Source organism: Haliotis asinina, chromosome 5 (assembly GCF_037392515.1).
Source record: "Haliotis asinina isolate JCU_RB_2024 chromosome 5, JCU_Hal_asi_v2, whole genome shotgun sequence".
NCBI classification, from domain to species: Eukaryota; Metazoa; Mollusca; class Gastropoda; order Lepetellida; family Haliotidae; genus Haliotis; species Haliotis asinina.
The window spans coordinates 34,114,205-34,128,166 of NC_090284.1; the positions used below are offsets into that span (position 1 = coordinate 34,114,205).

The 13,962-nt window shown below is 36.9% G+C and overlaps 1 protein-coding gene across 4 annotated transcripts in view; it reads right to left on the minus strand.

The window, feature by feature from the left end:
- The window catches only part of LOC137284061 (ras GTPase-activating protein-binding protein 2-like), a 38,711-nt gene that overhangs the window by 21,561 nt on the left and 3,188 nt on the right, over positions 1-13,962 (minus strand). For all 4 annotated transcript variants that reach the window (XM_067815717.1, XM_067815720.1, XM_067815716.1 and 1 more), the window contains exons 2-4: positions 11,438-11,559; positions 4,143-4,224; positions 1,246-1,347 (exon numbers count right to left, since the gene is read on the minus strand). In XM_067815717.1, the coding sequence (XP_067671818.1) occupies positions 1,246-1,347; positions 4,143-4,224; positions 11,438-11,532 (279 nt within the window). In that variant the 5' untranslated portion in view covers positions 11,533-11,559. The remainder of the gene's footprint in view (positions 1-1,245; positions 1,348-4,142; positions 4,225-11,437; positions 11,560-13,962) is intronic.

A 13,962-nucleotide genomic window follows, 5' to 3' on the forward strand; every position in this document is an offset into this window, starting at 1 on the left:
TGACAAAGGCAGAACCACTGACCTAAAAAGACAAACAAGAGGCATCAGAAGATGACGTATCACCCCTGCCCCCACATATTTGAAAGGACAAATCATCCGACAGTTACTTATTGTGTTTTTAGACCAAGTCTGAATTGTTTCCATGGAATTCATGAAAAATATAAATGCTGTATATCTGTAATCAGAAAAAGTCACCACTTCAAGATCTGTCTCGTATATCTGCCAAGGTCTTTTGAAAGATACGAAATGGTTTTCAAGCTGTGCTCCAGAAACGAAGTCAGCAACATGTTCAAAGAACCAAGAAAATAATACCCTCCCAAAAAAATTAGGAAATAGCTAAAGGCACCTCTCTGGGGTCTGCCACACATATCTACCAAGTTTTACAGAAAGATATTAAGAAGTTTTTGAGTTCTGCTCCGGAAACAAAACACACCTCTCACTTTTGAGAGCAAGTCAAAAACGTTTCCATGAGAACTGAGAAAATGATAAATCACTAAAACCTGGAAATAGCAAAAGGCACCACTTCAGGTTCCGAATGATATATTTACCAAGTTCTGCAAAAAAATATTGAATGGTTTTTGAGTTCTCCTCCGGAAACGAAGCCCATACCTCCATTTTGAGACGAAGTCCGAAATGTTTCCATGGAAACCAAGAAAATAATAAATCACAAAAACCTGTAAATAGCAAAAGGCACCACTCTGGGGTCTGCCACACATATCTACCAAGTTTTCCTGACAGATATTTAGAAGTTTTAGAGTTCTGCTCTAGAAACGAAACACACCTCTCACTTTCAGACTAAGTCCAAAACATTTCCATGGAGACAAAGAAAATAAATCACAAAAAACTGTAAGTAGCAAAAGGCACAACTTTAGGTTCCGACTGATATATCTACCAAGTTTTGCAGAAAAATATTGAACGGTTTTCGAGTTCTGCTGAAAAAACGAAGCCCACCCCACCATAAGACTAACACCAAAATGTTCCATGGAAAAACAAAAAAAAATATAAATGCCAAAAATCTGTACACAGCAAAAGGCACAACCATAGGCTGAGATTACTATATCTACAAAGTTTGGTCTAAAAATATTAAACGGTTTCTGAGTTATGCTCCGGAAACAAAATGATTACGGACGGATGGACAGACGGGGGACGGGCGGACGAGGCATCGACTATATCCCCTTGCACTACATGCCAGGGGGATAAAAAGACCATGTGAAAGAGGCATTTAAGGTAACAATTAGTACTTGCCTGCACAACAACCGCATTTCCAACTGTAGCCTGACTATCCACCTGACGGATTTTTGCATGGCAATCTCTGAAGTTGAGAGACATGATCTTCTTGTGAATATCCTGGAAAGAAACAAATGTGTCACTACTAGTTGCAGGGATCACTTTGTGTATATCTGAATAGGACCCTGGGAAGAGGTAGGCGTGTTGTTTTGGAGGGTCTACCCTCAGATATATTGGAATTTGTAAATGTAAATAGTGACATCTGAGGTTGTGACTTTATATATTTGCTTTTTTCTTTTTTGTGTGACTTTTTCAACAGTATTGATAGAATACCGACATCCCTTAGTTTGGTTAATTGAAAGTTGAGAGTTGAAATTTGACTTTGGTGACAAGATAATGTTGCAGTGAAGGTGAGTATGGGAGCGTTATCTGGGACTTGTTCCAGGGAATACAAGAAGACAAAGTCATCAACATCACCCGCAACGGCAAAATATCCTTCATGATAGTCTACAAGTTATGATTATGACTAATGTTTTGGTATTTGTACATGTATAGTGGAAGGAAAGTAAAGAAAGGAGCACAACCATCTATTTTTGGCCAAGTCTAAATTGGTGTCATGGAAGCAAATAAAATGTTTAATTCAGAATTCAAAACTAGCAAAAGGCATCAGTACACCAGTAGACCATGCTACGTACCAAGTTTGAGGAAGAAATAGTTAAGGGTTTGAGAGTTCTACTTCGGGAAAAGAGCACTACCACCATTTCAGTTTAAGTCAAGCTTGTTGCCAAGGAAATGCAAAATACATTTCATTCAGAAATCCAAAACTATCTGTAGGCACCAGTACATCATTAGATGAATCTGTGTCAAGTTTGATGACGAAATATTGAAAGGTTTTAGAATTCTGCTCTGGAAAAGAGCACTACCACCAATTCTAGTTGAAGTCAAACTTGTTGCCATGGAAATGCCAAATATATTTTGTTCAGAATACCCACACCAAACAGCACCAGACCTATCTATATGCCAAGCTTGGTGAAGAAATATTGAGTGCTTTTAAAGTTCTGCTCTGGAAAAGATAACAGTGCACAGACAGATGGAGTGCATTTTAATACCTTCCACAAAAAGTGTTGCAAGGGATAATTACTGATTAAAAGTTCCATCTTAAACTATTTGCACATAATGAATAGCTGTACTTTAATGCTATGCACCAGATTACTTGTAAAAATATTTGTTAAACCTTGCAATTGTAAACAATACTGAAAAACAATACAAAGCATGGATGACAAGTGAGCTGTTTTGTGATTGGTTAAACTACTCTGACAGACAGAGGCAGTCTTGATTCAGTAGTGCGGACAATTCGGAATCAGGACGAATTTGATGAGAAAACACAAACGCCTGGGTTTAAAAGGATTCACTGCGTGTATGCGTGCATGTCACGTCATAGTATCCCCTTACCTTTCTCTATTGATAGTTTCAGTTTCCCGTAATCAGAAAATTATAATAGACAGATTTTAAAAATATGTCTGGTCATGTATTTTCTGATGTCAGTGGATTTCTGTTTTGAAACGTTTATGCAACAGGAAATACCTCTGTTCTGGAAGTTTCGCAAGAGTGACGTGAGGCAATTCGTTTGATAGTGGGCATTGTTCGAAAGCTGGGAATCAACTTGATCACTGTAACCTTGCCAAGAGTAGTTTCACAGTTGTAAGACCCGATTTTATTTGATAAAGATTGGTTCCTAATGATGCTTTTCTGCCACATTCTGCTATGAGGAACATGATTGGTCAAAATCGTACATGTGACCTAAGTCCGCCAACCATATTGCTGCTGCTGACCTCGGCTGCTGCTGACCTGACCTCTAACAGACCCTGGTAGAAGGTGACATCAGGTGACATCAGGTAACCTTTGAGTGACCTATGACTGTCCAATCAATACCGAGATGGTTAAATACATTTAACCAATCGGACTTACAAAATATGCTGGTCACAGACACAGACGTCTCGACAAACAAAAACCCACATTAAACTCAGTTATTTGAACTGCAGAATATACGCTTTGGGGGTTTCTGTTGACATGGTTACCATCAGCTAATACTTCTGCAAGATGAAGTCCTTGAATATTGTCAAAACACTATTTTCAGCGACTGTTTACTCACCATTGTCATAGATGTCACATGCACCATGTGCATCACCCGGAAGCAATCGTACGCTAAATAGCATTCGGATTCATTCGGGTACAAACCTTTTCAGGATAAAAAGTTCAAAAAGTATGTGTGAACGTCAACTTTCGTGATTTGGTAAGCTGTGTTCAGATTGGTCAATCTCAAAGGTTACCTGACACATAAGGTTTTATAAGACTCACTCGTGGAGTGTAACGAAAAGTACTGAGCTTTTTGTTAACAAAACATTGTTATTTTACTCTTTGACAGCTATGAAGTGGACCCATTGCCGAAGCATGTGTCCAAGAATTATCTTTGCGATTATAAGCATTAACATTGCGAAAAAGTTTATAATTCTAATTCTGTCTATTATATATGGTCATTTGAAACTTGGTAAGTGTTTTCAGACATTGTGAAAAGTGTAGAGGTAATTGCCATTATTTAGTTAGGATCCAAAATTTTATACCTCTTTGATGCAACTACTGCCTGGCCAGTATACCGACCTACGGTGTCAGGGGTGTTGAATGGTTAAAACAACTTTTGGGCCATGATTTTAATCTCTTCCTGAGACCAATTCTGGTCTAAACTACTGTCCTATTTCCATAGTAATAAATCCAGGTCATTAAAGTGAAAGTGTCCATAATTCCTTGTGCAAGACTATATTTTTCTATTCACAGCATTTGCCATACACAAAGCATAGATTAAGTAGCAAATGCGCATTCCATTTAATAATGAGAAAAGAGACACTTTGCATACTCACAGCCTGTCCCATCACAGGAGGTTGCTCTTCCCCTGGCTTTTCAACTCCACCATGCACAAAACAGGAGTTGTGACTGTAAAATCTGAAGACAAAATACATCTGTAAGACCTTTGAAGTTCTGAAATGATCAGGCAATTTGACATACTTGAATAAAACAAATAATGCCTTAACAGTGTTGTCAACAAAGAGCCACTACTGCAAGGATTGATTTAAAAATATTTTCTCCTCAATACCAGACCCTATCTCTTCCCGCAGAGGTTACTTGTCATATCTTCCTACGAACCTGTTATAATACGGCCATATTTCTCGGTTCTCATAAAATCCCCTTGTGGCAAAAAATGGCAGCAGATTTATCTCCCATTGTTCTGTCCAATCAGAGCATGTGTTACATCAACTTAGATTCAACTTGACAAATGCAAGGAATGTGGAGAAACAAAAGTGACATGACTGAGTTCTGTCTAGAAAAAAACATTTGAGTATCCCACTCGGAAAGAGGTTCTAATTTTCATGATGCATCCGGAAAATACCAAGGTCTTTCGGATGATCACTTTTGAAACAAGGTCGCTGATTGCACTACTAATCTGATTGCCTCCAATCACGAGTCTTGAAAACTCACACCATGAAAGGTTCGTATCAGAACAGAGGTTACATAGGAAGATGTGACAAGTAACCACTGTGGTAAGAGAATGTACCAGACCTAAGAAGCTAAAATCTACTGATCTGAACAGAAGCCATTAAAAAGCCACATGCAAAATTCAGTGCAACTTCTGTAAAATCTATCGCAAGCAAAAGAGTGAAACTTGTTTCACACAACGTCTGACAACATTTCAGCAATATCATGGTGGGGGACACCTGAAATTGTCTTACACATTGTACCCATGTGGGCAATCGAACCCAGCCATCGAAAGGATGATGAGCGAACAATTTCACAAGCAATAGGAGATGAAGACAGTGCAACCTCTTGCCTTTGTCAATTTGTACATAACAAAAGTAAAATTTGTACATCTCAACTCACCAAATAATGGTAAAGCTTTTCAGAACATCAGACATGATTGATGACTTAACCAAATCACTCAGTGAATAAATAAGCAAAGGTACTTTGTAACATGAAATTATTTTGAATTCTTGTCATTCTGTTTCTCAGTACATAATAAGAAACAATACAAATAAATTAATCATGATGGGAGTGATGTATGCGATGAACACTTTAGTATGTACAAGTTGTCATTCTGCATTAGGACAAACACATCAAATGCATGACCAAGCATACATCTGATGTGCCTACAAATTTTCACAAAGTGACTTCACTGGCTTATTAATACCATCTTGCATGGAGTGAAAGTTAAGTTCTTTCTTTGTAGAAAGTTTGAGATTTGTTCCTGTATCCTCTGCTCATTTGAGGCAGGGGATGATACAGTTTATGAAACAGGTGTGCTCCAGCATGAAAAGTTCATCTCCACTGACAAGACTCTGCACCATTAGTTGGAATGATAAACAGGGATTTACCCAAATACTGAGTTTGGAGGCCCTGGACAATAAAATGTCACAGACACTTGAATATTATTAATAATTCTGTTATTGTATTGTGTATCATGATCATAATATTAACTGTTTCCGTAATCAAAATGATACAACCCTAACTGGTGGTGAACTCAGTGATAGATTAGCATTAATTGCATGGCATTTTTACAAATAGTATTTTGACCTTTTTCTGCGTCCTGTGGACGTGCTAATAAATTCTGTTGTGTCCAATCTCAATTTTCAAAGTGTGAAACATATAGGTAGGAATTCACATCCTATATATCACTGGATAAATACAGAAGCATCTGCACAATCGTCCTGAAAGATTCTGACATCAAGCACACGATAAATTCTAGATAACACGTTAAGAGTCAAAGTTGCTGCCGATGTTACAATAAAAAAAAAAGTGTTCATCAAATTGCATTTTACAGGTAAGTGAAGCAAAGACGTTTGACTAAATATTACACACATATTTGAGAACGTAAAGGAGATAAAGGTGAATACTCTTCATGACATGTGTTTGCCACTAACATGGCAATGAGCCCCGCCACGAAAGAAGAATGAAATATTTTTAACATATTCACTTCTTTACTTTCTGCTCACAAACAAGATATGTGAAATGACTGGTGTCTCGATAATCACCCAGTGTAGAATGTCGACAAAATTAAGGACTTTGCTTGCAATGTTTTAAGGAATTTGGGGTTAAACGTAAGTTCCAGAAGTGGACAAAGTGCTATGGTCATACTGAAAATAAGATCAAGGTCACCCAAATCGATCAGCTCATAAATCATTGTTACAACTGCATATCATACACCATTTAAGGCCAGACACGGCACCTTAAATTGACATTTTTGCTTCAATCTATCAAAATCGAGATTTTGATATTTTTCATTTATTCAACACATGTACTTAGCGATACAACATGCTGCTTTCCATATAATGTCTTTAAATTTGACATAAACCCCTAAAAACATCATATCTGTGGAATTAGTTAAATATGTGTGTAATCAAACTCTGAAAACACTGATCTTTCACCCGTAACCACGCCCCTCTACCGTAAACGAACCCATTCATGTTATACATCGCTAGAAAGCTGATCGTTTCCGCCATGTTGCTGGTCAAAAACATTCTAAAAATAGACATTCCACGTGCGGATATCTTCACTTTCCCGCGAGAGGTATTCTGTACGAAAACATCCTTATAAGGCAAAGTATCCCACAGTGCAGCATTCGGCAAGGCGAAATGTCCCACAATGCACCATTCGGCAATCTTCGTTACTTCCTTATATGGCAAAACATATCCCACAATGCACCATTCGGCAAATCAACAAAACTTCGCCCTTTCCCGGTAGCATTCAAAATGGCGTCTGCTTAGCGAAAATATTGACCGAGAAACGTCGTATTTGAGATATTCTTGACTAACGGTTGTTGTATTCTGTAAAAATGAGATTAACAAAGTCAAAGCATGGCTACGTGAAGAATACGAGGCGCAGTAGCTGCAGACATGCTTCAAATACAGTGTCAGTGGTTAACAGCGCGATCAAGCTTGTGTTAGATTCTGACAGCTTTGACATTTTCGATGCATTGGAAACATGTAGGGACCACGCCTTTGAGGAAAATATTCCACAGGAGCCTTTGAAGGTAAGAATGGATATTCACGTATAAAACTTTCAAAATTTAAATCTTTTGAAAACCTTCGATCTCATTTCTGTGACAATGTATGTCAAACTGATCGATCATACCAATGGGTGCGAAGGGACCGAGTTTGTGTTGAGGCAACTAAGTAATTTTCATAATGTGAACTGGATTTTATTTTTTTTTAATTTTATTTTTTTTGTATATGAATTGTTTCATGTATTTGGAATACATCCCTTCAGTAAAGTGAGATTTTGAATGTGTTTGTCTGGTGTCAAAGTAGAAAAAAACATGACCAAACTTATTTCCTGATTTTCTCCATATACGTCATTAGCGATCTTAGTGCACATAGTTCTCGGTTGTTAATCACCTAATTTGAATGAAATTTTGTGTACATATAGGCAGTTAATTACTTTATGCAATAACAGAGAGTTTTTAAATTTTCTTCCCCGATTTCTTTTTAAAAAATAAAATATGAGTAAAAAATCAACTCCAAAAAGTGATGTTTTTAAAACAAAATTTTAAATAACATAAGTCTTTTTTAAATATTTTCTCTCTGTCATTGCACCCTACACACCCAAAGCTATGATGTAAAGTTGAAATTGTGTAGATATCTTTACTAGTTTTAGAGAAAAACTTTCACTAAGTTTCATCATTTTTCAGGCTTTCGGCGGCCATCTTGGACGTTTCCATGGCAACCAGTGGCATCATCACCTGGAAAAGACTCTTTATCAATTGTTAACATGTATACCTCTAAGTTGAAACTAATTAAACCTAAGAAATACTTCATAAGCATTTTGTCATATTTGAGGTGCAGTGTCTGGCCTTAAAAGGTCTAATCATACTGTTTATTAATAAGAAAGTTATTTTTTTTATCATATTATTCACATAATACAACCACACCTTAAACAAGTTAATTTTTAATGAAAATGCAGGCTTATACATTTATATGTCCAGATAAATCACAAAGGGAGAAAAAACTGGGGCATATATCAGTGGTATTCCTCATAATAATGTGATACTGCAGAGGGAAATACACAAGGCAATTCGTTCGATGGCAGGTATCGTTTGGAACTCTGAACATCAACAATATCACTGTACCCAAGCAGAGAGTATTTTCTGATTTATAAAAAGCAATTTTATTGGATAAAGGTAGTTTACAATGACACTTTCTAGCCTCAGCCTGCATGGATCGTGACTGGTCAAAATCAGACACGTGACCTAAGTCAGCAAATCTAAAAACAGCAATGGATTATGTCCTCGTAAACAAAAACCTCTAGATCTAGTGGAACATTCTGGGTAAAATCATGCTATTCTGAATGTGTTACACAAAACATCACCACCTATACACATATTACGGAACTTTGAGGACGTCTCATGCTAGGTTATGACCCGTGACAAGAACATTTCATGCAAATATTTTAGCATCAAACATTGTGTCCGAGCATGAAGTCTGAAGAGAGGAAAGTCAAAATGTCACTTGAATTACACTACACAATCGTACAATAAAGATGGAAAAAGTAAGTTTGACAACTTTTACGAGTACTGTTGTTGCTTTTATTATTCTTCAGTTCATTTGATTTGTTTAATCATATCCTCCAACAGTGTTAATTTGCTCACTGAGAACTCTGAACCTGTTGCCCAAGCATGTGCTTTTTTTCATTAACGTAAAAACTTTTCAGCCTACAGTCTTGAATGGGTTAATGTAGGTCCAATGAACATTCTCTGGAAAAAAAAAGCAGTCCACAGCATACTTTGCACCAAATTTATTGACAGTATTTCACTACAAACACTGATTACTTTTCCTCTGGATAAAAACTAGTTCATCTGGAATTTTCAGACCCTGTCAGCCTAAGCCACTGGTAATTTTCAAAAACACCGGGAACACTGTATTATGTTTTTGTTACACATTTTGTTCTGTTGTCAACTATTCCTCCACATGTTGGGATTCAGCATATACTGGTTTGCGGTAAATATTTCCCTAAAACTGAAATTGTTCCTAAGTCAAAATTCTTTTTGTTTTTGAAGTGTATTTATGCTTCTCTTTTCAAGTTTGGCCAAACACATCACATACTTTCTTTTGAGCACTAGTTAACATTACTGCATTTTTGCATGTTAGATCCTGTAATCACTAGAAAAAGCTGGGTTTTTGTAACAAGAGTCATCAAAAGATGACATATCCCCTCCTTCCCGACATATTTGAAAGGACAAATCATCTGACAGTTACTGGATATTTGTTAGATTAAGTTTGAATCATTTCCATGGAAATTATGAAATATATAAATGCCATATATCTGTAAACAAAAGACACCACTTAATGATCTGTCTCATATATCTGCCAAGATCTGTTGATCAAATGGTTTTCAAATTGTTCTCCGGAAATGAGGCCCATCCCTCTATTTTGAGACAAAGTCAGAATCATGTACATGGAAACTGGGAAAATGGTTAATCACAAAAATCTACAAATAGCAAAAGGCACCACTTTATGGTCTGCCTAACATACCTGCCAAGTTTTGCTAAAAGATTAAGAAGTTTTTTAGTTGTGCTCTGGAAACGAAACACACCTCTTATTTTTGACAGTCTGATACGTTTCTATGGCAACTGAGAAAAAATATATCACAAAAACCTGTAATTAGCAAAAGGCACCACTTAAGGTTTGGACTCGTATGTTACAGAAAAATACTGAACAGTTAAAAATGCCAAAAATCTGTAAATAGCAAAAGGCAGAACCTTAGGTTCAGATTAATATATCTATCAAGTTTGGTCTAAAACTAAAATTTGGTTTTTGAGTTATGCTCCTGAAACAAAAAGATTACGGAGGGACAGACAGGTGAGTCATTGACTATATCTACCCGCATTACATGCCGGGGGTATAAAAACTTTTCCTTGATGTCTGTAAATAAAACCTTTGGCGTCTTTCAATGCTATGCACTCGACTGAGGTCAGTGTTCGCAAATGGTGTTTTAAAGTAACTGGACATTGGGTCCTGTATGTTTCAGATGTCTGACCCACTGAAAATTCACAGGACTCAAAGACTAAAATAAACCTTTTAACGTCATATAATAACAAACATAACCTTTTTAAACAGCAAACAAGTGTCACATGCCAAAAATAACTTCAGACGAAGTCATTGTGAAACATTCAATCAACATGGGGGCCAGTTGGTTGGTGCCTTTCAACTGACCGCTGGTGAATCTGCCAGATATGTCAGAGGGTCAGGCAATTCACGAACACCGAGGTGCGCCTATTTCTACTGAAGTATCTAAAATGGTGTCTAACATCATACATTTTAATTACTGTAGCACAAATAAAGCACTGTTCCAGTAAATTACACAGAAAAGAATATTTATAATTAAAACTTTAGCTTTAAGTTCAATAGTTTTCAATATTTTGTTGGATGTCTCAAACCTGTCGCCATTGTTTTTTTCACATGTCCAAATCTCATGACCACGACTCGAAGACTCCAAAACAATACTAATGATCCTTGTATACTACTCTCTTTCTCTCTAGCACCTAATTATCAATGTCTAATAGTATTTGTAAGCATTTTATAACCATTTCATACAGGGGTGCATGTGGGTTAATGATTTTCATAAGACACCCAAGTGCTGCTGAAGAGAAATTTACACAGCAAGGCATAAAAATATGTTTTTGGAAATTAACACGTTTTTTCCCTTTGTTTTTTCGCATTGATTGACAGTATCTTTATCACAGGTTCAATATCATTAAAATCAGATCTTAGTTCTTGAAACTGTTAACGAAGGTCTTATGGCAACCATTACCGGATACGCGAGAGTGACCTTTCATCTCACTGATCAGTGGTTTGCTGGTGACTTTTGCTAACCATTTGTCAAACTTTGCAAAACATTTACCTTTTTGTGATGTCCCCTGATCTTCATTGTGTGGTAACAAAAACAAATATCTCATTTTAATGAAATATTTGCTGCCTTCAAATGATAGGAGCCATCACAAGGTCCTTCTTTAACACAAAACATGATTATACAAGTTTTAAGTGTTCCATTACAGCACCCAGATCTTTATTTAACCATGTCAATAGAAATGACACTGACACAGAGAGCTTCTGATCAAGTTCAGAAACAAGTTTCCCTTTTGCATGGAAAGGACTGATTAAGTACTTACCTGTGAAGATGGACCGGAGCCTCATGAAGCAGGGTGTAGTACTGCCTCACGAACTCACGGCCAACACATTGTGGACTAGGAGTTTCCATGACCATGACTTTGACTCTAGAGTTTCACAAAATCTGAAAGGGGAAATGGGATCATTCATAATTTAGGGGCAACCATCCTTCTACAATAGCACCAGTTAGTACAGGTGGTGTGGTAGCCTGGTGGTTAAAGTTTTTCCCTGCCACACCAAAGAATTGTGTTCAATTTCCATCATGGGTGAAATGTGTCAAGCCCGTTCAAGCTATTGCTAAAAGCAAAGCAAAGCTAAACACACTCATGAAAAGATAATGAAGTGTATAGATAAATACAAATAAGCGAGTCAGTGAGTGAGTTTAGTTTTATGCTGCATTCGGCTATATTCCAGTAAAATGGCATCCTCGATATCTCCAGGGTCTACATTCCGAAAAGTCTCCACTATACCCTGGATGCATCTACGGCATCCCGATATATTTATTTCCTCCCTTGGCTGGCTTTTTATTTTCAATCAGGTGTCTACGCTGGGAATTTGAGCGAACCAATCACAACTCACTTTCGCTTTTTAAATTCTCTAACCAATTAAACTTGGCAAACAAACCATGCAGAGGTTGTCTGAAAGTATTAGATGGATTTCTTGCATATGTTTTAAAAAAGGTTTCGGACCTATAAAGTTATAAAGTTGCATGTATGATTTCCCCAAATTGTGAGTCGCATGGCGAGCAAACCTTCGCAGTTGCAACTGCTACCTTTGTTGACACTGGCAAATTCGGTTATAACGGCGACCACTCTGATTGGCTACTGTGAGAAAGCAGAGTCAGCAAAGGGAGGTAATAAAATTATCGGGCCGACCCGTAGATGCGTCCAGGGTATAGTGGAGACTTTTCGGAACATATACCCTGGAGATATCGAGGATGGTTATATGGCAGCAGTCTGTAAATAATCAAGCCTGGACCAGAGTATCCAGTTATCAACTACATGAGCATTGATCTGCGCAATTGGGAACCATGACATGTGTCAACGAAGTCAGTGAGCCTGACCACCTGATCCTGTTAGTCACCTCTAACAACAAGCATAATTGCCTTTTATGACAAGCATGGGTTGCTGAAGGTCTCTTCTACCCAGGACCTTCATGGGTCTAATACAAGTCTGAAATGGAATTGCATCTGAAGAGGGTTCAAAGCCAACAAGCTACTTATGTCACTTGGAAAACAGATATTTCACCAATGAACTTATAAACAAACCAATAAATTAAAATAGAACAGAAGTAACTCTAGATGAGGACCAAATGAAATTCTAACACACATCTGCCAGATAAGGACCTTAAGATCATTTAACAATCAAAATTAAACATGCAGTTTTTTTCAAACAAAAACAAACATAATTTGAACAAATAACAAAAGCAGAAAACACATTAAATACATTTAACAGACCAGGTATTGACAGCTCTACAAATGAGCTTTCCCAAACTTTTTTTTTCAATGATCTTGAAATGACTGTACAGTGTTCAAAATATTTAGAAAATAAATGTTCTAGAAAAAAGTGAATTTGGTCCACAATTTTGAATTTGGTCCCATACAAAAGGAACTCAAGTCAAGTATGAAGTATACATGTACGCAATTTTCAACATTAAATACAAGAAATATAAAGGGTCAAATAAAACAATTGAGTGAAGACATTTCATTGGCTGAAAAGACTGTTGTTTTCGAAACGTAAAGAGGTTACACAGGTTCTGGCCTATAGCCATTATGTCTGTCAATACCTACTGTAACGACCATTATATTGATCACATCAATTTATCTCCTGTACATTAAGTGGATCAGGCAATTGGTAAAAGTCCCTAAGGAGCCTACTGCACACACCCAGATGCTGGAGGCAGTAAATAGTGGTTGTTAACATTGAAATGAACGAAGTGCAACATCTTGGACAATCTCTCCAGTTTTCAAATGTCCAATAGCCTGGTTTCTTTAAATCTGACTTACATGTGACACTGTTGAACAAGGAGTGGTGACAATTCCTACAATTCAAGTGAGAAATGTGTGCATAATAGTGCGTGGAATCGACCTCTAAAATCATAATCCATCCGTTACACAATCTGAACTCATTCTTCCTTAAAAATGGATTAAAAAACACTGACAAAAGGATACTGAAAATCATGGAGCATTGAAAACTAATATGTATTTTGACCACTATCTTTACAGTTAAGAGGTAAGCACAAAAATATATATGTGCCCGAAAATTGAGAAACAAACTCAAGACCTACATGTCGAATCCAATGCAGAAATCAGAATACAATAGCTGTACATCTAAAAGATGTGAGAAATATCCACGTGATCCATTTCCAATCTTGTTTGTGATTTCGACGAGAATTGAGCCTTTCGCAAATAGAAACATTTTTTCAAAGCAATCATTTTCAAGACAGCATTCATTTTCTTGACCCTCCAACCAAATTGCTTGTTTCAACTGTGTTACATTTACAGAGTACTTGTTTTTTTAAAGATATG